This window comes from Oryza sativa, chromosome 1 (assembly GCF_034140825.1).
Source record: "Oryza sativa Japonica Group chromosome 1, ASM3414082v1".
NCBI classification, from domain to species: Eukaryota; Viridiplantae; Streptophyta; class Magnoliopsida; order Poales; family Poaceae; genus Oryza; species Oryza sativa.
Window position 1 is genome coordinate 28,512,494 of NC_089035.1, and position 23,854 is coordinate 28,536,347.

The 23,854-nt window shown below is 41.7% G+C and overlaps 3 protein-coding genes and 1 long non-coding RNA gene across 11 annotated transcripts; 1 reads left to right on the forward strand and 3 right to left on the reverse strand.

Moving 5' to 3' along the window:
* Positions 1-429: 429 nt before the first annotated feature.
* Positions 430-3,978, reverse strand: LOC4325274 (transcription factor-like protein DPB). Of its 2 annotated transcripts, XM_015776206.3 has the most exons (9): positions 3,847-3,978; positions 3,629-3,747; positions 2,614-2,657; positions 1,979-2,032; positions 1,760-1,900; positions 1,606-1,674; positions 1,402-1,497; positions 886-956; positions 430-805 (listed from the first exon to the last, which is right to left on the reverse strand). In XM_015776206.3, exons 1-9 carry the CDS (start codon positions 3,948-3,950, stop codon positions 718-720), a joined length of 786 nt encoding a protein of 261 aa, XP_015631692.1. In that variant the 5' UTR covers positions 3,951-3,978; the 3' UTR covers positions 430-717. The 2 variants fall into 2 exon arrangements, with proteins under 2 accessions (XP_015631692.1, XP_015631684.1); XM_015776198.3 differs by having other exon boundaries at positions 3,629-3,978.
* A 1,564-nt stretch (positions 3,979-5,542) lies between these two features.
* LOC4325275 (heavy metal-associated isoprenylated plant protein 39) lies at positions 5,543-6,558 on the reverse strand. The gene is made up of 3 exons (XM_015769242.3): positions 6,387-6,558; positions 6,215-6,287; positions 5,543-6,126 (listed from the first exon to the last, which is right to left on the reverse strand). Exons 1-3 carry the CDS (start codon positions 6,390-6,392, stop codon positions 5,768-5,770), a joined length of 438 nt encoding a protein of 145 aa, XP_015624728.1. The 5' UTR covers positions 6,393-6,558; the 3' UTR covers positions 5,543-5,767.
* A 3,062-nt stretch (positions 6,559-9,620) lies between these two features.
* Positions 9,621-10,498, reverse strand: LOC4325276 (uncharacterized). The gene is made up of 2 exons (XR_010738965.1): positions 10,131-10,498; positions 9,621-9,993 (listed from the first exon to the last, which is right to left on the reverse strand). It is a non-coding gene; the product is annotated as an uncharacterized lncRNA (long non-coding RNA).
* Positions 10,499-14,345: 3,847 nt separating this feature from the next.
* LOC4325277 (uncharacterized) lies at positions 14,346-22,502 on the forward strand. Of its 7 annotated transcripts, none has more exons than XR_010738966.1 (14): positions 14,346-14,457; positions 14,596-14,740; positions 14,830-14,936; positions 16,103-16,194; positions 16,355-16,499; positions 16,946-17,092; positions 17,289-17,399; positions 17,818-17,917; positions 18,385-18,525; positions 19,567-19,604; positions 19,718-19,810; positions 20,014-20,179; positions 21,371-21,520; positions 22,175-22,502. XR_010738966.1 is itself a non-coding variant. In XM_066306938.1 (14 exons), the coding sequence occupies exons 1-14, from the start codon at positions 14,389-14,391 to the stop codon at positions 22,271-22,273; spliced, it is 1,521 nt and encodes a 506-aa protein (XP_066163035.1). In that variant the 5' UTR covers positions 14,346-14,388; the 3' UTR covers positions 22,274-22,502. The 7 variants fall into 7 exon arrangements, 4 of the variants coding, with proteins under 4 accessions (XP_066163035.1, XP_066163036.1, XP_015635009.1 ...); XR_010738968.1 differs by having other exon boundaries at positions 22,265-22,502; XR_010738967.1 differs by having other exon boundaries at positions 16,103-16,190; positions 16,351-16,499.
* The last annotated feature ends 1,352 nt before the right edge of the window (positions 22,503-23,854 follow it).

Consider the following 23,854-nt stretch of genomic DNA (forward strand, 5'->3'; position numbering starts at 1 on the left):
TTGTAAGCAGGAGGCCCTAGTGGTATTAGTATACGCAGTAATTCCTACTCTCTCCGTCCCAAAAAAATGAATCTAGAACTGGACGTGACGCATTCTAGTACAATGAATCTGGAAAGAGATATGTCCAGATTTATAGTAATGGGACGGAGTGAGTATTCTGGATCACTGATCGGCAAGAGCTTTACCACACAGAGAGCAGCCTGATCCTCAGAAAACATGGCATGCCTCACAGAGCTCTCTTTGCCCTGCAGCCTGCAGATCGCAGGACATGTAAAGCACGGCTTGCAGATCAGTGTATTCCAAACAATAGTATAGCACATCTTCAGTCTCACGCACAAGAACCAAGAATTGGAGAACCATCATCCATTGACGATAACCATCAGTCTCTCACTGCTCCCAAAAGCATGACCTGCCTACAGCGACACACCGTGGTCATCAATGGAGCTTGTACACAAGCTTCGAATTGAAACGGCAATTGAGTTTATACATAGCAGCACACGCAAGAAAAAACTATTCCATACTCACCTGCTAGGCACAAAAAAGAGGCAAAATTCGCAGGTCATATCTGCTAAAAAGCCTGAGAGACTGTCCTATAAACTAGGTCGAGTTTCCATACTGAAAGGTACGCTATAGCTATACATAACTGTGCAAAAGAAACTGGTGGTGCCAGTTTTGAGTTTTGACACTTCAATTGGTTTTGTCACATTCTTGTGCCTCTTAAGGGTGAATGGAGAGGCCAGCTCTTCCTTTGTTACGCCTGATGGCTTCAAGGATTGATACATCATCATGCATGGTGAATGGTGCACTGAAAAGAGAGTTGTAGGCATTCAGTTAGGGGAAAAAAATCAGCTAAGTAGGAGAGATAGGTAGCAGATAAAAGCATACCCGTTGAAGTCGAACCGTGCAAACTTCGAATCTTCCGAAATCTCAATTTCCACCCTTGCTTTTCGGGATGTCTGCTCGAAGATAAATAAATCGATTAATAAACTATCCTGACCCCTCTTGCCAACACCGTATGACTCACCTGCACTGATTTCTTTTGCTTACAACCTTTGTATCAATTACTAGCATTTTGTTATAACATTACATATGGAAGACTGCAAGTCTGCAAGTACAAGACATTCCTATTCCCTAGCATGGAAGGATATGTATATCTACTAACGTAGTCACTACACAGTATGCATTAGCACCTGTAATCTACATTCTATGATGGATGATTGTACCTCACTATATAACTGCTAGTTAAACAACAAAAAACAATGTCTAAACCAGCCCATCTAAGAAATACAGAGTTAATTGAAATATGGACAGGACAAATCAAGGTACAGCCATATGGTAGGGATTAGTTGAAGGTGGCTGGATTCAAGGAATTTTCCACTGTTACCAAGCAAGAACAACTACCTTGATCAATAAGAACGGAAGGAGGATGCCATTAACACTTTCTGCTGGCCTCTGACTAGCCTGGTTGCGTAATGTAATATTCTGAAGGTCATCAAACTTGAAATAAACAAGAAAGAAACATCAGGCAATAATCAACTGCACCATCATGGTAAACTACGAAAGTGAAATCAAATAAAAAGTTGATATGCTTGCAAACAAACTTACCTGCTTTTCAATTTCCTGGAGAAGCTTCTTCTTATTCTTGATCCTGGTGATGAGTTCTTTGTGAACTTCCTGTAAAACAGAACATGATAGAAATCAAATCATATTCCTATTGATTAGTTTTAATCTAACCTTTGAAGTAAGAGCAAGTACTGACCTCCAACTTCTGTATCTTTTCGTATCTATAATTAGTAAGGCCCATCCACTTTATCTCCTTTTTATCTTTTGCAATAACACGAATTGCAATGAGCACATTGAAAGCATCATATACCCTCCGCCTAATATTCTTCTCATCAAACTACAGAGACAACATTATTTTGTATTAGCTCATCATGTATTTCCTGTAAGTGCATAGACAGCTATAGCATGAACAAACCTCCAGACCGTTCTGCGTAATGGACTTCAGCTCCGCAAAAATCTCATCGGCAACCTAGAATAGGCAATAGCAGATTGAGGAATTAGGTGATTTGCAACGTTAAAGGGGGAGGAAATAAATCACTTTGAAACATAAATATGTTCTTCCTTTGGCATCTAGTATATATTAGAGAATGCAAAAGGAGCCTCTCAAGGATAGAAATTACCACTTTGATTGGGAAAAAGTAGAAAGATTTGCATCATTAATCATGGTGGGTCTATATTATAATGGTGTAGATTGATTGCTATAGATGTATACAAAATACAGTTGTATTTATAGAAATATAGACAAGAGTTGTGTCAAATACAAGTATACTTTCAAATCAACTTTAATCAGCTCCACGCAATTTGTGCGGGAAATTCGGATAGTTTAGATAACAGGATAGGATAACAATTTTGCACTCAGTATTTGCCTATTTGGGGTGTTCTTTGCTCACTATAAGCTCTCCTGAGCTTGTATAGACTTCATCGTTGGATGTTTGAACCATAATCTAAAGCACGGTAAATTCAGAAAGACTTTATTAATGTTCTGACCATGAACCTCCAAAACTAATGTATCACAGCCTACTAGCGCAGGATACATGTGTATGGGAATACCTCATTATATGTGGTTCTTCCTTTGGCCTCAACTTTCTTAGAAACTGCAAAATAAAGTCAAATGCTCATGAAATCACATACAAGGTCAGCATTTTCGTTCACATCATGACAAGAAAACATCTACTTTTAACTGGTAAAACAGATCCATTATTACACATCTGCACCCTCACAAAATTTCTACTGACACAACCTCAGATGTCCTAGCAATTTTACAGACCAACTGCAGTGGGTAATGACCATCGTGTAAACATGATCTGTACAACAGATGTGCATATCGTATCTACATGGTGTACTCAAAATCAAAATGCTGACATAACATCAAGTTGATCAGTGGTGACACAGTGTGCTCCAGTAGTGTAAACAATGCAAGCCACACAAGAACAGACAATGTTTTCCACAAGTGCCCACTCAGACACAGTCACTCATTCCTTCACTGTATAGCCTAATTGCACTGTCTAAAATTCAAAACAGTACGGATAGCAACAGTCACCAGAGCTATCCCTCAACAAATGAAAACCGCAGGAGTTCCCCCACACCAAACAGGGCATCGTTAACTCCCCTATGGCTCAAGACGAAACCCACTCATTAAATCCAAGAGCATCATCCTAAACGCTCGAATCGTTCAATCTGTTTCGTGCGTGAAACAGTAGTACTGTACAGATTCCTCACCAAAGCAATCCACACCAGGGTTCACCATACCGCCGGTAACCGCGCGGTTACCGCGGTTACCGGGCTTACCGCCGGGGTACGGTAATGTAAATACCGCGGTAACCTCCTTAAATTCAAATAAATTTAAAAAATAATTTGAATTTTTGATGAATTTTGCACGGTTTTGTACAGTTTTTCACGGTTACCGCGCAGTAACTGTGCTTACCGCCGGGGCGCGATAACCCCGGCCCTGGCAGTTTGGTAAACCCTGATCCACACACAGGTAGTAATATGAACTCAATTGACCACATCAGGTTCACGAGTAAAAAAAAAAAATCGCTTTTTTCGGCATGGCGCATCATCTGACCTATCTTGCTGAACTCACGGAGCCCCCACCCGGTGATCCTCTGCGCCCCGGTCTTCTCCTTCTTCCCGTTCCTGTTCGCACCGCCCTCCTCCCTCTCTGCCGCATTGCCGCCGCCGCCGCTGCGTAAAGAAACCGATTTTTTTTGGGGGGGAATATCGTCCCCTTCCCTAGAGATTGGAGCAAAGGAATCAGAAGTACAGGGCCGGAATGGCGGGTACCGTTCGGGACGCGAAGGGAGGCCGGCGCCTTCGCGAATGAGCAGGTTGGCCAGGCCGGGCGCGGCGGAGGCAGCCGCCGCGGCATCGCCGCAGGGAGGCGCCATTGCGGCTCGAGCGATGCGTGGGCGTTTCGAGGGAGAGAGGGTAAAGCCGTAAAGGTGGGGTTTTTCTTTGTCGCCCGAGTAAAAATCTGGGTTTTTTTTTTCACGCTGTTGATATTTGGGCAGTACATTACAGTTTTTACTAACTGTACAAAAATTGTTCCAAATAAACACATATATTCATTACAGCCCATTTATAGATTACTACTAACTTTTGTGGCCATTGAAAAAAAATCGTTATGACGGACAGTCCCAGTAGAAGACATTAATCTACTCCTTCATTTTTATTATATTATAAGTCACTTAACTTTCTTTTAAGTCATTTTTAATATATATATATATAGCAACATTTATAACACCAAATTACTTCCACTACATCTAACATTGAACATATCATCTAACATTGAACATATTTTGATAGTTTATTTGTTTTGAGTTTAATATATTTTTATATAAGCTTGATTAAACCTAAATAAATGTGACTTAGAAAAAAAAAAGTTAAAATGACTTATAATATTAAACAAATGTAGTAGATATAGTACTAAACCCAATTTCCACACTAATAATTCAATAAAAGTAAATTTAATGCCTATCACTGCCTCTTAGGGTGCATTCGACACTCCCCTTTCTTATCTTCTACTCCATCGATTTTCGCATATACGCTTTGCAAAGAAATGTACAAGAAAGTTGCTTTAAAAATCATATTAATATATTTTTACGGATTTTTAGTTAATATGCAATTAATCATGTGTTAATGAGCTACTCTATCTCATACAAAACCTAGTTTTCTTCTCTTTCTCTATGGGTAAATGTGATCCACACCATTGTAAATTGGTTGTATTGAAAAAGTAACATTACTACTAACCTATTTATAACCATGCCATTGCAAATACTTTGAAAAATAGATTTATGCCATTGTATACATCAGACATGTTTTGAATAATTTTTTGCTACTGTACTTTGTTTGGGCCAAAATACCCAATTTACATGAGAGAGCTAAGAAGATGATGAAATAATTTCTCATACGAGAAACCATCTCTACATAAGAACCAGGAATGAAAACAATGGGATAGGTGAATAAAAGGAGAGAGAACAAAGATGATTAGATGAGAATTTAATTTGATGACACCATCCATTGGATATATAATTTTTATATATAATGTCTATATGAATGAAAACTACTTGATAGTTTCTAGATTGGGAATAGCTTAATGCACTGTCTCTTGGTCACTATTTCTAGGCCTAAATCATTGTTTTCCTACGCATCTCTTGTTATGAAAACTCTAGTGTCAATAGCGACAGATTGATGCTAGCTAGAAATTGTTCAAATTTGACACTGCCGATAACAAGTGGAGACTTGAGCACATTTGGTTAAAAGTTGGCAAACCACCATTATAACTTATTCAAGCTGTATTCAATTTGTCAATTATCATGAGCAACGGAACTGGTTTGCGCCCACACAACTTGCCATTAAAAAAAAATCAGAACTCACAACTTGCTTATGTAGTTCCATGGGAGAAGCATCTTAATCTTTTCTTTTTCTCTTTTTCTTTTAGTAAGACAGGATCTCAATCTTAACCACTGAAATCTGAATAGGATGGCCTTGGTGTTTCTTGCAAAGGCACAGTCTTCACAATTGCATTTCCACCACGACTGCCCAGCATACACGACGCAAGAAAGTAGGAAAAGATTCAGAGAAGAAAGGAGTGTGAATAGCATCAAGGCTGAATCTTCGAAACCGATGAACACGATTTACACACGAATCTGCAGAGCCTTGAAGGCCAGAGAATGTAGCAGCGGGTTAGATCCGTGGCTCGCGATCAGACGATGGTGCAGGAGTAGCCTGGGTGGTCGTCGACGGCGACGTAGTAGGGCCGGCACGCCCTGCAGCACTGCTGCAGCTCGGCGCACTGCTTGAGCTTCTCGGCGCACTCCTTCTTCTTCTTCTCTTCCTCCTCCTTCTCCTTCTCCTTCTTCTTCTTCTCCTCCTCGTCCTTCTTCTTCTTCTCCTCGGCCTCCTTCTTCTCGTCGCTCACCGCCATCACCTCCACCATGTACCCCTCCCTCTTCTCCTTCCCCTTCTTCGGGTGCCGGAGCTTGTCCACGATCACCACCACGTCCACCTCCCCGATCACCGTCAGCGTGCTCTTCTCGTCGTCGAACGTCAGCGACTTGACCCCTGCCACCAACAACCATCGACGGCGATGAGCAGTAGTGCATTGTATGGGGTGATGAAAGCTAGGAAGAGAAGCAACTAGTGACAAAACCTTTGTTCCTTGAGACGATCTGCAGGATGCAGGATTTGCACTTCTTGCAGGTGATCGGCACCTTGAGCACTATCTGATTCAGAACAATAGCACGGCAGATATAACGAATTGAATTTCATATGTACATAGGAGTGAGGAAAAAACATATGAAAGGGGTGGAAGAATTGCTGACCTTCATCGTCGCGGCGAGATTTTATTAGGATTATATACTTGGGATTAACTGATTGGTTTGTAGTGTACTATATGTGCATCTGAGAGCCCTTTCAAAAGCCTCCTCTCCAATAACTAGCTTTATATGCAAAGGGGGTGATGCTTCGACATGGTCAATGTGCACATACATACAGAGAGAATTATATTATTTTCTTCTGGACAAAATAAAATCCCAGTAGTAGTTGCAATAGTAGTACTCCTAATGATCAATAAAATACCGGGTACTGGGTGATCAGTGACTACTTACAAAATTGTTGGAAATCAAATTTAAGTCAAGGAGCTAGTCTTCAGTAGCAGGTGCAGCTTTATATTCATAAGAGGTTGTTGACATGGATGGAGTAGTTTGGAAGGCCTCTTGTTATCTGTACCTATCGCAGCCTGATAGGAGATGCCAAATCACTCCAACTGGTGCTCTTTTTTATTTCAGTGAAACGATGCAGCAATTAAGATTGCAGTCTAACAGCTGGTTTTGAGCATATAATATCTCAGCTGATCAAAGGGATGGAACGAATGCATGTTCCTGGGTGCTTCACTTCAACTCTTGTACTATATGAATTATCATGTTGACACATACTTTAGTCTTTATTTTTCTTTTAGCGCTTAAATTAACCAGCAAATTAGTAGGTTGACATGGTAGGAAGCAGAATATGCCAGCAACTAATAACACTACACAATTAGTTCTGATTTATACCCGAGTATAAAATGTAGATTTTCAACTGGTATATGTAATATCGAGGAAGAACCTGCCGAGTATTATTTATGTTTCAGACAACAGAGTTGTTTCTCTAATCTATCCATCTCAGTATTACTAGCTTTTAAAAAAATATTCCACCCCTGAATGCTGGTTGTACAGATTACTGGGAATCTAATTCAGAGAATCTTATAAGAAGTGAACGAGTTTAGATTCTTCCTTCAACAAGAAGTTGTGCAATGTACGACATAACAATATAAGATGGTTAGCAGATTAATCAGTAAAATGTCCTTGATGTGCTGCTAACTAGTTGGATGCACAGCACAGTAGTTGGCTCGGTGCTGTTAGCTTATTATTCATGTAGTTGGCTGCTACTGCAAGCCGAGAGGACTATCACCTTTCATGTTAGCCTTTGTCTTTGTACTTTCTTTCCCCAACAAAATTCAATCGGCAGGCGTCTGCCGGCCAGGCAAAAGAATAGTAGATCAGTGAGCAAAACAGTTCACTAGTTCAGAGTTCAGACACTGTCAACTGGAGAGTGGTTCCAATGGCAGAACAGTGCTGGATCTCTTTTCTAATTTCTCAAATTGTAAATACCTTCTTGGCAGATTTCGGATACTTTCTGCTTTAGTTTTGTAAAAACTGGTGTATACACAATTTGTCCGAAAGCATAGATGCATTGTTTGGCTACAATGCCTTCGGATGTGGTGTTGGGATGGACTTTTCGACGTAACGCGAAATGAGATACTCCCTCCATCCCAAAATAAGTACAGCCATGGTTTTCAGCGCCCAACTTTGACCATTCTTCTTATTTGAAAATTTTTTGAAAAAAATTAAAAACATAAGTCACGAGTAAAGTACTATTCATGTTTTATCATCTTATAACAACAAAATTACTAAGTATAAAAAAATTTCAAATAAGACGGACGATCAAAGTTCGGCGCGGAAACTCATGGTTGCACTTATTTTGGGACGGAGGTAGTAAGTCATAAGTACATGATTTGAGTATTAATTTACTGTAAACTTAAAAATGAGTCTATTTGATTTTTTTACAAAGATTTTTGCATAGAAAATTTTTGTATGAAACGTACTCCCTCCGTTTTTTAATAGATGACGCCGTTGATTTTTTTCTCACATGTTTGACCATTCGTCTTATTCAAAAATCTTATGCAAATATATAAGATATAAATCACACTTAAAGTACTATGAGTGATAAAACAACTCATAACAAAATAAATTATAATTACGTAATTTTTTTGAATAAGATGAATGGTCAAACATGTGAAAAAAAATTAACGGTGTCATCTATTAAAAATCGGAGATAGTACTATTTAACATTTTAAGAATCGTGCTTACAAAGAAGGAGGATAAGATGCCAAACCCAAACTCACTTCCCAACTCATCCTTAGCACCATTGTCAGCACGTGACCGGACCTTATCATCCAACTATGCACATAAATTGAGTGGCCGTACTAGGTTTTTATATTTTGAAAACAACCAAATACATTGCACAGCATACAAAATTAGGTCTCTCCCTGGAATGTTACTGTTTTTTTTCCTAAAACTGAGGAGATTTATGTAAAAAAAGAAGAGAACTTTTACGGTACAATATACTACCAGTATATACTGGCAGTATATCAAAGGGCATATTAGGAATTTGATAGAAAATAAAACAACACTTTAGTAATTTTTGGTTCAATTTGAATTTAATTGAGAGTACCTGGTTCCTGGATCTTATCGTGCACTAGGAGAGGAGCATCCTGAGCGCCATTTAATGACAAAGCACGTGACGATAGCACGATTTGATGATAGAATAACGAAGAAAAGATAAAATTATCCTTTCAAACTTTATACTGCAATCTAATTAAATAAAAAAATTAAATCAATCTACACCGTTAGATCATATATACTTACAGTATATACTAGCAGTATATTGTACCGTAAAAATCCTCAAAAAGAAAACCCGCAAAATTTCCATGGAACTCATTATAGTGTAGAGTTTTTTTTTGGGGGGGGGGGGGGGTTGGGGAATTATAGTGTAGAGTTGGGTGGATGTATATTGCCATGAAAGAAAAGCAGTAGGTGGACCGTTGAGGAGTTGACGGCAGGCAATCGAGGAGCAGACAGTAGTGTTGAAAATGTCACCCGGTTGCTTGTCGCTGGGCCGCAAGGACGCAACTTGCGCCCGCGGGATGTCGCCACGGCCACGTTAGAACAAGAGGCCGTCCACCGGTTTTATTCCTTGGAAACACTAGAAATGTCGTCACGGCGATACGAAAAGTCACCGTGCACACCCCCGCCCGGGCTGCTCCCTGACGCCGCATCGAACAAACAAGCACACGTATGCCGATTGGCACCATCCACGACCATGGAATGGAGCTAGCAGCTGAGATCGGTTCGCAGAGATCAAAACGTACATTACCGATATCACATCCACGGACGAAGAAATCGGAGCGGTCAATAACTGCAACCTAAACCCAGATCGGCACGTTGAGCAGGGAGAAATCGACCAATAATAACCAATCATGCATCAAGTTGGTAGTGCTATACAGTCTGCTGCTGCTTCTTGTCTCTCTGTTTTTTTTTTTTTTTGAAAGGAGTCTGCTTCTTCTACTGCTAGCTAACCTACTGAATGCATACATGGACTGCTCAACGCACGACCGAGCCCGCACAGGTCGGTCTTTCACAGATTATATACACATGAGAGAGAGATCGAAGGGCACGGCCGGTTGGTCGATCGGTGTACGGTGCACGGCATGTTGTTCGCGCTCCGATCCGTCGCGCGCGCGCGGTGCGGGATCGTGACGGACGGTCGGCCCCGGCCTTGGCGAGATCGATCGATCGATCGGTGGTCCCTCACGCGACGAACCCGAGGAAGCTGCACGGCCAGACAGACACAGGAGTTGGCAACGGTAGTATAGTAGGATGAGCGGCTGCATATCGAGATGAGGAGAGGAGGAGAGCAAGAGCAACCGGCGCGAAGCCGCGCCCGCGCGTGCGTGCGTGTGCGTTCACCTGATGGGGCGCGCGACGGCGCCGCGGCGAGCGAAGAGCGCGCGGAGGAGGAAGTTGGCGCCGTGGAGGAGCAGCACCACGCTGCTGCACCCCACCAGCAGTAGCTCCAGCATGCTTGCACACAGCCGCAGGCTTCGGACGAAATCGATCAATAGGTAGGTGATCCGTGCTCGATCCGTCCGAGCGCGTGGTGATCCGTAAATAGGTAGGTCGAGTTGCTTGCTTGCTCGATCGGTCGAGGAGTCAAAGGTTTGCTTCGAAGCAATCTGCCGATCTGATCTGCACGGGAGGGTTTTCTTCTTGCTGTCTCTCTTTCCCTTGTTAATTCGGTCCTGGGATTTGATTAGCGGGAGGGGAGAGGCAACTACAACTAGGAAACGGGAAGGCTTTGCTTTGCTTGCTGTTTCTGTGCTGCTGTTGGGTTTTGATTCGCTGTTGCTTTCGGCGGGATACATTACTGGGGTATTTTGACGGGACCGGGGACACAGAAATCTGGAGGAGAGGAAGTCCTGGATAGAAACGAGAGGTCGGGGCCGACGTGGTTAACCCAGCCTGCCTGCACCGCACACTTGTTTTTAATAATAAGTTATAAAAACAACTAAAAAAAATACTGAGATTACATCATTATCATGATAATGATGACGATGATGCAATATTGTAGTACTCCTTAGTAGCAAGCTGTCATCACGAATTCACGATGCAGAGTTCAGACCGGTGTTCCTCTCGGATGCAACCAGCACGGTAATCCACTGAATTATTGGGCCATCTTTTTTCCCATGGCTGTGAAACGGGAACGCTGGCTCCATGCGTGCGGCCTGCCGTGCCGTGCCTTCTTGCGCAGCGTCTCAACCAAACCGTTTCCTTCCTTCTGCCAAAACAGCGTGTGGTTGAGTGACGACCGCTAACGAAGCAATGGCACCTGTGTCTTTGTGCGGTGCGGCCTCTTCCGTGGATAATGCCCGCCGTAATTAGTCCATTTTACTTGGACATGGACTCTGTGCCGGTACCGATTACGATAGGGAGAGATGCTGAGTTGCTGACACCCTTCAAAGAATACAGAATAAAATTAGTGAGCAGCACATGAGGGACGTGCTAAGCAAAATAACCTGGAAACCGCACTAACATTACGTTTTTTGGGGCTATTAATTCAGCTCCCTTCAGTTCTCGATTTGCACAGCAAATTTCAATCATCAATAACCCCAAAAAAAACGTTCAAACCGAAATTCTGTGCAGCCCACTAGTCCTCTCCCATCCAGGCGTGCTGATGAGCTTAATTCCAGGCCCATCTTCAGTTCCCTAACATTCTAAGGCCCACTTAAAGTAACATACTCATTCCATGCAGGGAATAAATCCACTTTGAGTCCCTCAAGAATGGTCCAATCTTATTTGTATCCCTCGATCGCAATAATGGATATCTTGACCCCTCAACTATGAAAACCGGTGCAATTTGTCTCCCTCGGCTATTTTAAGGGCGGCTTTCGTTGACGTGGCGTTCACATGGCAGTCTAGTCATCAAATAGATTAAAAATAAACATGGAGCCCACATGTATGTGACAAAGGAAAATAAATGTGAGGCTTGCACATCAGAAACCACCCTTATTATCCTCTGCTCTTCTTCCTTTCGCACATGGGCGCAGGAACTCGTTGCCGTCTCTCCCCGTGGAGGCGAGTAGCAGTGAAGGCAGAGGAAGTTGAGGAGGCCGCTGCTGCCACTTAGGTCGCCTCTTCTAATGCCAGAGCGCACCACCCTCCTTGTTGCGCCGGCCCGGCCTATCGAACCTTGAGCCGCTCTGCCTCAGGTCCTCCTTATCCAAGGGTCGCGGTGAGTGGCTGAGATGGTCGACGAGATCAGCACTGATGCCGCCTTCCCTGCTCTCACCCCCCTCTGCTCCACCGCATGAAAGGGCCGCTTGGTGGCAACAGGGGCGAGCTGTGTGGCAGAAGAACCAATAGGGCGTCGAGAGGTAGCTGTGTGGGCAGCGGTAGGATGAGAGAGAGAGAGAGAGAGATGAAGAGGGACAGCGGGCAGTAGCAAGATGAGGGGAATCTCTAGCTCTCTAATGCCTTCGCTGGCCAGGCCGCGCTAACCCCGTCACGCTGTCACCACCCAGGGACTCCATCGTCGACCAAGGGGACCACCCCTAACGTCATCACTAGAGGGCGGGCCTCTCAGCCACTAGTGCCATCCTCGGCATCCACAAGTCGTCACCAACACGCAGTTGTCTGGATCTCACCCCAACCTCGCATCAGGCGTGGTGTCGTCATGGATCCCGCATCGATGATAGGCCGCCGGCGCTCGTGACATCCGTCTCCCATCTCCGCCGTCGCCGAGGGGATAGGACCCTCCCTGCTGCCCTGGTCTCCGGTCGCCGGCCTTGGCTACCTACCCACTACTACCAGCTGGCCCTATGCAACGAGGGAGATATCTAGCTCCTCAACGTTGCTCGCCTCCACAGGGAGATATGATGACGAGTTCCTGCGCCCGTGTGCAAAAAGAAGAAGAACGGGGGAGAATAAGGGTTGTTTATGATGTGCAAGTCCCACAAAAATTATTTGTTCCCTTCTCACTTACATGTGGGCCCCATGTTTATCTTTTATTTATCTAATGATTGACTGCCACGTGCATGCCACATCAGGGAAAAACGCTTTCAAAACAGTCGAGGGAGTTTGTCGAGGAGTGATCATCTCTAGCGGGAGGTCGTGAGACCCCCCTTTGTGAGTTCGGCCGAGGGGTAAGGCGCGATGATCAAGAGCGTATCTCCGCTTAGGGTCTGGCTACTAGATCGCATGCGGATCTGTGTGAGAGACGAGGGATTATACAGGTTCGGGGCACCGGGAGGCGTAACACCCTACTCCTGTGCGTGGAATTATGGTGGAGTTCTTACAAGGGATCTCGAGCTCCAGGGAAAACCTAGCTGTGCTTCCTCCAGAGCTCGAGCTATCAAGAGTCGTCCCTTTTTTCAGTGGGTAAGGTCCTCCTTTTATAATTTATAAGGGGATACCACATGCACTGTTCCTACCTACCCCTCCATGGGAGGGGGGGCCCACCTAGACTGGATCAGATCGCCATCCGTGCCTTCAACGGAAGCAAAGTGGTTGTCCGCCCCTAGGTGGGGCCCAACGCCGTCCTCCGCCTGACACGGGGGACATCCCTGTCATTCCCTCTTAAATGTATGGAGATTTTGGTGGACTCATCAGGGGGCACACTTGGCAGTGTGCCGATGGGACGGGGCATACATGCCCCCACTCCGCCTGACACAGGGCGGGACATGGGGTCACTGCCACCCGTCCTATCGCCTGCGACCGGTCTGCGACCGGTCACAGACCGGTCAAGGTCGATTGACATGCGTCAATCGGGCGGTGCTGCGCGTCCGCCTACACCACATTAAATGAGGCGAGGGACGGTTGGGGCACCGCTCATTTATGATGTTGGACAGCGCCTCCTGCTCCGCCCACTCACCCCGCCACGTGGTGGCTGGGTGAGGGCCTCGGGGCGGCATGCCTCACGGGCCCGAGGGGTATGACGTGGCACCCCGAGGTCCCCTGGCCACCTCATTGCTACCTGACCTCCCCTCGAGGGGGTGGGGAAAAGTCAGGCCGCACGGCCACGAGGCCAGATGGGAAGGTTATTTCCCTCTACCGTGCGTACCCTCGGGCCCACATCACCGACAGAGTTAAATTGTATAGATTTTCATAGTTAAGGGTTTATGATAGTTTGATATTGCGGTGAGTGATAGTGATTGGATTGGACACGTAAACGTGGAACGAAGACTCGGTCAATATCGCCATATAGGCGCCACGTGGAACGAAGACTCGGTCAATATCGCCATGTAGGCGCCACGTCAGCAAAACTGCCCTCCAAAACCGTCGAGGGAGCCAAATTGCACCGGTTTTAAGAGTTTAGGGGTCAAGATATCTGGTTTTGCGGTTCAGGGTCATGAATTAGATTCGGGTATTTTTAATGGAGTCAAAGTGAACTTATTCCTTGGACATATATTTGAGAGAGTCGGTGGACTTGTTCCTTCCGTTGCAGTTCCCTAGCCTTCATGGTGCACCGGCCCATGAAGGGCTCCGCCTCCGCGCCTAGTGCCGTGGGCCGTGAAGAAGTCTCGACTCTCGCACGGCGCTCGGTTACACACACAGCCGATCCTCACCGTCCGTCGCATCAAACCCCCACAACCCCCATCCCCACCCCTTTCTCTCCCCCCTTCCCGCGAGGGTTTAGGCGCGGCGGAGCCAAACCTCGCCGCCGGCGACCATGGTGTCGCAGCACGGGATCCTCCTCGCCGTCGCCATCATCTCCGACCACTTCGGCCCCCTCGTATCCGTAAGCCTCCCCCCCCTTCTCTCGGCCTCCTCCCCTTCCATCGTTCGCTTCGTACTCCCCCCCCCCCCCCCGCGCGCTGCGTCTGCGTCTCCTCGTGCTTGTATGCCCTAACCGCCGCCGCCCGATCCCCTCTCGCAGAAGGTGTGCCGCTGCCTGCTCCGCCACGGCGCGCTGCCGCTGCAGGAGATCGTCCGCCGCCTCGAGCTCTCGCCGGGGCAGGTGAAGAACTCGCTCCTCGTCCTCATCCAGCACAACTGCGTGCAGGCCTTCAATGCCCCCAGAGGTGAGCCCCATCTGCAAATCCGCTTGCTTGTATGACCTGATTCGGTGCGCTGATTGTATCATATGTGACTCCATTGTCTGGGTTGTTAGGAAATGGTGATAAGACGGTAACGCACTACCTGGCCATCTTCGACAACATCGTGCACAGACAGCGTTTCTCAAAGTTCCTTTCTATCATCCGTGCAGACATCCCAGAGGTCCTTGCTTGTTTTTGGTTTTACTTTATGCAGTATTACATGGTTAAAATTGAAATTGACCCTAAAAGCTGCCATAGTTTGCGAAATGCTGATATGTGATTTCAATGTAGTCAGATTGTACTTGTTTTTGGTTTTACTTTATGCAGTATTACATGGTTAAAATTGAAATTAACCTTAAAAAGCTGCCATAGTTCTCGAAATGCTGATATGTGATTTCAATGTAGTCAGATTGTACTTGTTTTTGGTTTTACTTTATGATGGTTAAAATTGAAATTAACCCTAAAAGCTGCCATAGTTCTCAAAATGCTGATATGTGATTTTAGTGTAGTCAGATTGTACTGTAAATCTTGTTCTCCACTTTTGTAATGTGGGAGTTAAATGCATCCTGACCATGATTAATGTTCCAGAGTGGATGGCATGCGGCTCTTCTTATTAGCACGCTAATGTTTTTGTATTTCAAAATAATCTAGTATGTATGCACACATAAGTTGTCTTTGGTTGTCCTTGTCATAATTTTTACCATTCATAGCACTAGAAGTGCCACTGATGCAACAGGATAGCTAATACTTTATATCTGGAGTTTGTTATTCAGCACTGTCAAGCTATTGTACTGCTGATCTGATTTTTTTTCTTACTCCATTAAGGAGCATACCTGCTTTTCACTGCTAAACCCCTCTCTTGTACACAATGTTTTCCATCTCATATTCCCCATTTGTTGAGGTTTGCAGATGTAATGTTTGACCTAATGTTTTATTTGTATTGTCGGTACATCATTATAAAAAAATGATAACTGGTAGAAAACATTATGAGTTTTTAGTAATTTACTGTAGAAATTTCTGTATCAAGCCTACATGTTTAACTTGATTAATGAAAGACCTTAGTACCTTACTATGTTGGTTGTAAGAAACAAAATTATATGATCCCCATCCTGAATGTTTGGTTTTTCTGTCAGTTGGTAAGTAGGCCAGCAATTATTGGTTTTTAATATTTATATCCAAATATCTTAACTTATTTTCTGATAGTCTATGCTAGTTTACCCACAAATTTTATCAGTTCATTCTCAAAGCTGAAGAATCTGCTTGAATACCCACTATTTTGTGGTTTCGTGACTCAATTCTTGTGACTTAGTTTGATGACCTTATGCATGCATCTTATATTTCTTTCAGTCAGAAGCGCTGCTTGAAGGATTGCTTCAGAATGGTAGGCTAACATTTGGCCAACTTGTGGAGCGAACAATTTCTAAAGTACCAGAAGGCGAGTCCCATTATTCATGTTGCTATTCCTTCGCCCTTGGTTCCTTTTTTATTAGTGTTCTCTTTCATTTTCTTCTTCTAAACTTCTCTTTTTCTGTGGCCACAACTGACCATTATAGTTTTTTTTTTCTTTCTCAACAATGGGTCATTACATGTTCCAGGCAGTATCACACCAGCAAGGGAGGAAATACGAATGAACTTCAACAAACTTGTATTTGCACATTATGTGGAGCGTTGCCCGAAACCTGAACCTTTCTTTGATCCACTTGTAGATGAACAATCTACCTCGTCAAGGAAACGTGCTCCAAAAGTAAGTTAATCATTAGTTCCTAGCATGGGCATTGATTTGTTTAGGTTTTTGGAGTTTCAATCATCTACTTCTACTTTCTAGTTTCATCTTATTTATGGTTTTCTTTGTTTGGTCCGTTGGCCAATGGAAGATTGGTAGAAAATGACTAGACTTCTATTAGTATAGTACTTTTGTGTTTGTAGTTAGATCACCTAAAAATGATAATTTGTTACCTGCAAATGTGTTAGCTCAGTGGTTAAGGAATTTTGTATCCTGCTTTTATGTTGGCTGTCACTAAAACATATCTCTTTTTTTACGTATATAGATATTCAATATTTAAAAGTGGTTATCTACTAAATCCAAGACCTTGATGCTTCGAAGTGTTCCTGTCTTTTCTTCTCTTGATGCGTTCTGTGTATGATGATCGGGTGGGTGAGCTTCGCCTGACTAATATCTCTTTGGAACAGACTGTCGAGATTGCTCTTTCAATTGATAAGAAAGTTGTCAATACTGCAGCTCTTTCTGATGCAGAAAGATTTTCTGAGATCCCATACATCATGGAAGATGCATCCAATGCTAATGATTCTCCACGTTCTTCTATTTCTGGTGCTAAGGTATTGCACTCTTGAACCCCCTCCAAGAGGTGTATTGGTTCTGCCATTCTGTTAAACTAGAAAAACAAAATGGCATTCATAGATTGATTGTTTTATCAATATGTTATATGCAAGTATTGATGGCCAATGAAGAACCTATTTGAGAAATTTATATACTTTGGTCATCAGCTAATTCTATGTACTGTTATTTCATCAGAGGAAACATAATGCCTTAGAAGGAGATGCAGAGCTCGATTCAACAATTGCAGAGAACGAAGTACTTTGGCGGGCAAATTTTGAGAAATTCACATTCTGTCTAAAGAAGAAGGTTTGCTGCTTTACCTATATATAACATTACTTTCAATAGCCAATTTATGTAGGTGCATGTTTTCATTTTTTTTCCCTGTAGTGGTGCTATGCTATTTTGTGTATTTGCAAAAGGGAATTTTGAAGCAGCAGCCTTATTTTGCTTGGTGCAAGCTCAATGCATTTCTCATATTGCTACTTGATATGATATTTTTAACAAACAGTAGAAAGGATCCTAATGAAAAAATTATAAGTATATGCACAGAGAAGCATAAAGAGGAGATAAGAAATCCCAGGGCCTTCTTGAACAGTCTCCATCTCGAAGAAGAGAATTGCCAGTTTTTAAGTATCTGTCTCTGCATGTATGCATGATGCAACTGAATGCAAGGCAATGAATTTTGTTATCGCCTACAATTGAATTCTTTCTTCTCGTATTCAAGTTTTGTGCAGACCGAAAGAAACCTAAGTTGAAGGTTGGCACACATCCTATCTGGGAAGCATTTTTCGAGGCCAGTTTAATGGAAAGGGACAACAACTCTGGTAATAGCCATATAAGTATATCAAGTAATCTTTCAATATTAGAGCCAGAAAATACCTCAATATTATGTTATGGCTGTAGCTTATCATTTATATGTCTGAACATAATTATTTTTGTTTGTTAGGAAGCTTATATAGTTATATAGAGGTCATCAAGAAAGATCAGGCATGTTTTGTGTTGTTTTCTACTGTTGACCAAATTGCGCTAGCTGTTCATTCGAACTGCTTTTTTAGTTATGTTTATGCAATGACAACTGATCTTCTATGAGCAAGATGAGAATGACAGTGGTAGTTTTTTTTTTAATTAATTTTCTTATCTCCTCTTCCTTTGTACTTTCTGTTTTCCTTTAGATTTTTCCATTTGAAGGGAAAGGGGTAAGATAGATATACTGGCACAATGACATCTTACCATTTAAAGTAGTGGTTTAGTTTAATTCAAGTATTTACCAGTAGATTTTCTATTTATTCAGTGACATCTCCAATAAATGGTATTATGGAGAGGCTAGGACAGAAGGAAGGAGGTACATCGATGACACTTGATCATATAACAAGAGTTTTGGAGGAGTTGAATTGTAGTCCTTCCTCAGAGGACCCAGATTCATTCATTTTGGGTAAGAGATTATTAAATGTTATGTTATTTTTTGTTACTATGGTATAGATATAATTCATCAAAGCGACAATTCATTTATAGCACTTGGTAAATAGGAGACTAGAGTATCCAAGCAGTAATAGTCTAGTTTTGAACTTGACTCTGGTCATTGATTTGATTCCTTGATATATTACAAAATAATGTCAAATGTAACAGTTGATTTGCTTATGGACCTAATGGTGTAGAGAAGAAAATATAAAGCTGCTGCTATCTTATTCAACGTTTCCTATCCTTACTCAATATGAATGCAGATTGGTGATTTTTGGTGCTACTCTTCCTGTCTTCCTGATGCAATATTATTTTATCCTTGTTTTCTTCTTTTTTCCTTTTTAACTCTTCTCATGCTTTTCTTTATGTTCCCTTTCTTCATTTCTTTCATACGATGGCCAACTTTTTTAAGAAAAAGAATAGGAATACAATATCATATTCCCAGGTTTGTGGTGCCACAGCCATGTGGTTTGATATGTAGCCAAGTAGGCATTCTGTATTAGTGTTATCAATGGTGGGAAGGAAAGTGGGAATTGCAATTCTTGCATGTTCACTCAATTTGAAACTTTGATATGCCCCTTTATTTGGAGTTTCACAAATCTATTAACATATCATTAGATTTCCAACTCTATTGTGTTGAGTAATGAATGACCTAGAGTTGACTTTTGGTGATACCTTTGCTGTATGGTTTCTCTTGGGGGTTGGTACCTAGTGCAGAATATCTATACACAGAAAAATGCAATGGTAGCTAAGAGACTAAAATGTTTTTGTCTTTAAATATTTGTAAAAAAAAATTAGAACAATGGTTCATATGCTCATCAACTTGATCGGGCACGCTAGATTATTACAAGTAAAAACATAATCAAATACACGAGTTTGCAAAATATACTTTTACATGTGGATAACGAGTTATTTTAAAAAAAAATGTCGCGCGTAAAATTTGTCGCAACCTTGAATAAACATCAGTGCTTCCTTTTGTAAGATTCTTAGATGACAGTGGTACTACTCTTTGTAGATTTAAGCAGAATTGTTGAAGCATCTCGAAATGAGGAGGTACATAATTGCTTCACAGTTTTATGTTCTATTTGTTTGAAAGCTACTATTATACCATTTTACTTGGCGTATAAAGATGACAGCATATTTGTTCCTGTATTTGTGCATAATAGATAGAGTCGCTTGTGAGAAAGAAATACGGGCAAGAAGCTTTTACAATTTTTAGGCTATTGGTCAGAGAACGCGGTCCAGTTGAGACAGATAAAGTAAGTATCTCCTACAGCGAGCAAATTTTAGAATTCTAATATATCAGGTTTTCAATTCATTGCTGTTATGAAAGCATCTAGGCCTTTTCATGCTTTATCTTTATTACATGCTGGTCTTCCTATTTTACGATGTTTGGTTGGCAAAATGGTTTCCTGTTATGAACTGCAGTAAATAACACTGGACATTTGGTCGCACCTTGCAGATTATTGACACAACAATTCTTGACAAGCAGATTGTTCATGGAACTTTGTATAAGCTTTGGAAGGACGACTACATCGATACAGAGGTCTGTTACATAATCTACAGAGAAGTTACATATGTTGTTTGGAGTATGGACTTCCTCTAGTTTACTCCCTCCGTTTCACAATGTAAGTCATTCTAGCATTTCCCACATTCATATTGATGTTAATGAATCTAGATAGATATATATGTCTACATTCATTAACATCAATATGAATGTGGGAAATGCTAGAATGACTTACATTGTGAAACAGAGGAAGTATATTCTAGAGTAAAGAGAAGGCAGCAAACCGCTTTACATGTTAATGAGGGTTTACACCTTACCATACCAGCCAGACAACCCTTATTAGTTTTAGAGATGCATCAGGATATATTGTGTTTATTTCCAGCCTAAATTTATAGAGATTAGCTACCATTAAGAAGGCTGTTTAAGCATTGATGCAAAGCTTTGAACCTGCCATAAAATTGATTGTGATACTAAACATAGGGATTACTGACTTAAATGTGGCTTGACCCCAGAAGAACTTACATGCAAAGAGCAGCCTAATATGTTTTAAAGGCATATCTGGGATGCTGGCTCTTTTCTGAATAGTGCTCCAAACACTAATGTATGCCAGTCAAAAAAGACTGTATTTTGGAACATTTAGGTGTTCTAGAGGCACTTATATTTGATATTTGATCCAGAGCAAACAATTTGTAAATTTTCATGCAACTAGCAAAAATGCACATACTTATTTGGAAATATGGTATTCACTTGATTCAAATGAATATTAGACTATTACATACTACTAGAAAAATATCAATGACTAATTTGTAAGACGTGCAAATGTAGTGGTGGTGGGTTGGCAGAACCACCACCACTATTGTATTTTATAGTAGTATAGATATAGATAGATGTTGCCCAAAAGGGGAGAAGTTTTTTTATCTGGCAGCTTTGAGCTTTTGCTTTTCTGGAGCAAAATTTTCACAACACCTATGTTAAGCCAAGGAATCTAGTCAATTGACCAATCTGTTATGAATCAAAGCTGATGACAATAACTCCTACACTATTATAGACATGTATAACCATGCAAAATATTTGTAGGGGTGACTGTGTCCGTGCAACTTTATAGTTACAATTTTTTTTATGTTTTCCCTCCCATATCATTCTCCCAAGTACACTTCCTCACCTGTAGGATAATTAGTGGAGTTAAAGTGCATAAATTTCATATGCATGCACCATGCCACTGAGATAGTTGTATATGGATGTTCTGTATGTTAAACAATAAAACTATGCTTCGTTTGAACTTCTATTGATGGTAATTTCATTGTGTTTGCAGAGAATCCTTTCTGGAACAGGAACAGGGAACACACAATATTTTGTATGGAGAGTGAAAAATACATTCCGGGAACAGTTCATCGATAATCTATGTCATGCTGCTTTAAACCTGCGGCAAATGGTCAATTACATAGCTGAACTCCTACTCGAGGTCACATACTGATCTTTAAAGCATTGCAAATTTACAATCTTCAAATAAGTCTTACCTTGCTTAAATATGTGCTTCCATTGTGGATCATCATAGTACATGCAACACCACATTCATGGCAAATCAAATTGTGGTGCATATATTTTAATCATGTTCTTATAAGCTTATTTGGTCAGGTCCAGGCTGTGCCTTTCACTAGTTAATTGCAAATTCAGAACAGGAATATAAGTAGCCACTAGAACATAGACAGTCTCGAATTCACATGTTTGATCGTTACCTTTTCTACTCAGTTCTACAAAAATATTAAAAATCTAACTGCATGAAAGCATTTTTCACGACAAATCTACTAATGTCATTTTCAGATATTAAATCTTAATGTTGCATGTACTAATGTTTTAAAATAAGGTTTGGTTGTGCATATTCCAATATGTCATACTATTAGATATTCCAGAAATACCAACATGTAACAAATTATAATGTATTCAATGCTCTGTGGCTGTCATAACCAGAACTGGCTGTTCTGCATGGTTGATAAAACGATGTAATACTAAATTATGAATTGGGATGGCATTTATATTTGGTAGCTTAAAGGAGTTTTCACTCAAACTGCTATGTACTCAAGTGAACCTCACATTGTTTATACATAATGCATTTCAGGGCTCAAAGGATGACACAAAGTTGCGGAATAGAAAAAATATTTTGATCTTAGCCCTGACTAGACATGACGATTCTCTCATGCTGTTTCAGGATTTTTGAAACGCTGTAGCAGGTGTTCCAGCATCTTTCTTCCATACTTAATCATACTTCTTTTGAGCTAGATGGTGGAATATCATAGTTTATTTTGCACCCAGGCTTTTATTGGGTCAACTGGCTTAGGATTAACCAACGCTTTCCCTAGGCCAATCGAACCAACCTTTCCTTTTGGCATTTCGTTTCAAACCAAAGTTCGGAAATGAAATCCTTTGGTATATTGGACCCTTGTGAATTTTTGTCTTTTTGTGACTAATTAAATTTTGGTAACGTCACATTTCGATTTATAAGGGTAATTTTCGTTTCCACCGGCCTTTTGTTTTCCACCTGGTACGTCAGAAGCGTCAGGTCGCCGATGATTAGTGGATAATGGCAAGTTGCAAGAACTCCAATATTGCGCCACTTGTAACGGATTATGATTATCATCTGAAGTCGCAAACGCGTAGCAGGAAATATATGACCATGGACTTTTGCATGCCGTGCGGTTGCACTACCGTATCGCGTCCATGTGCGCATGAACGCTTACAGCTAATGTATATTACGAGGTCAACTGCAATTAGCTGGAAAACAAATGGCCTAAAACACGGAGGCAATAATAATCCACTAATTCGTCTTGTCTATGGGGAATGTTCTTCGAAAGTAGCAGTGCCAACTTCCGTGAACGACGGTATGAATGAAACGGCTGTGCGGTGGTGATGCGCGTACGAATAATGTACTGTCTTATGATTGTGTCCACACGCACATGACTGGGAGTATTCGTATCCACTACATGTACGACACTACGACAGCAATCATGGGCCCATACAGCATGATACGTATTCAGGTGGATATGAGGAAGCTGAGCATACGTACGTACGCATGCATGTCACGGGATCGAGTTCAACTACATGCACCACTGTACATATATACAATATACTCACCATGAATACGTCTCGTAACACAAATTCAAAGAGGAGACTAGCAGTGGGCCCCTAGCCTTCTCGAAATCTTATTGAAAACGTACTCACCCATGTGTACGTAATTGGTAGATGGAGAGTCATGCATGCACACACACCGCGCCTGTGTTTCTTCCCTAACTACTCCTTTTTCACGGTCAAGTATGTAATCTCGAATCATTCAATAATTGTATTTGTATGGTTAGACAGGCTTTAATAGTGTAACTCGGATGCTTAAGAAAATATCTATGTATCTAGTGTAATTATATTTATTTGTAAGATATCGTGTACATTTGAAAATGATAGTGAATTCTAAAGGAAAAACACTCGTAAGCTAACATAATTGAAGTATGCGTTTTGATCAAATAAGATAACGACTAAGAATAATAAGTTGTTCTTGATGATCTTCAAAATGCCATCAGCATACACAATAGGCCCTTTAGTCTATATGAATCATATTTAGAAGGGAAATTGAGAGAGATCACTTCCATTAGAAATAGAACAGATTATAATGTTTTTTTTTCCAATGGAGTTGAATAGGGGCATATTTAGCCCACTCTAGTCAATGTGAAATTCAGGCAGGAGACACCACTTGCAGAAATTATACCAAATTCAATTTGTTGATGGGAATATCTCTTTTCTGAATGTGGAT

Excerpts from the sequence above, each read along its gene's own strand:
- LOC4325274 (XM_015776198.3), bottom strand. The coding sequence starts at position 3,950 with ATGGCGCCTCCCTGCGGCGATGCCGCGGCGGCTGCCTCCGCCGCGCCC. Across the intron at positions 2,033-2,613 it reads GAAGAACCACATATAATGAG|GTTGCCGATGAGATTTTTGC; the intron begins GTATTCCCATAC and ends TGCCTATTCTAG. Across the intron at positions 1,498-1,605 it reads TCCAGGAAATTGAAAAGCAG|TTTGATGACCTTCAGAATAT; the intron begins GTAAGTTTGTTT and ends GTTTATTTCAAG.
- LOC4325275 (XM_015769242.3), bottom strand. Across the intron at positions 6,127-6,214 it reads GATCGTCTCAAGGAACAAAG|GGGTCAAGTCGCTGACGTTC; the intron begins GTTTTGTCACTA and ends TGTTGGTGGCAG.
- LOC4325277 (XM_066306938.1), top strand. The coding sequence starts at position 14,389 with ATGGTGTCGCAGCACGGGATCCTCCTCGCCGTCGCCATCATCTCCGAC. Across the intron at positions 14,458-14,595 it reads ACTTCGGCCCCCTCGTATCC|AAGGTGTGCCGCTGCCTGCT; the intron begins GTAAGCCTCCCC and ends CCCCTCTCGCAG. Across the intron at positions 17,918-18,384 it reads GGAAAGGGACAACAACTCTG|TGACATCTCCAATAAATGGT; the intron begins GTAATAGCCATA and ends CTATTTATTCAG.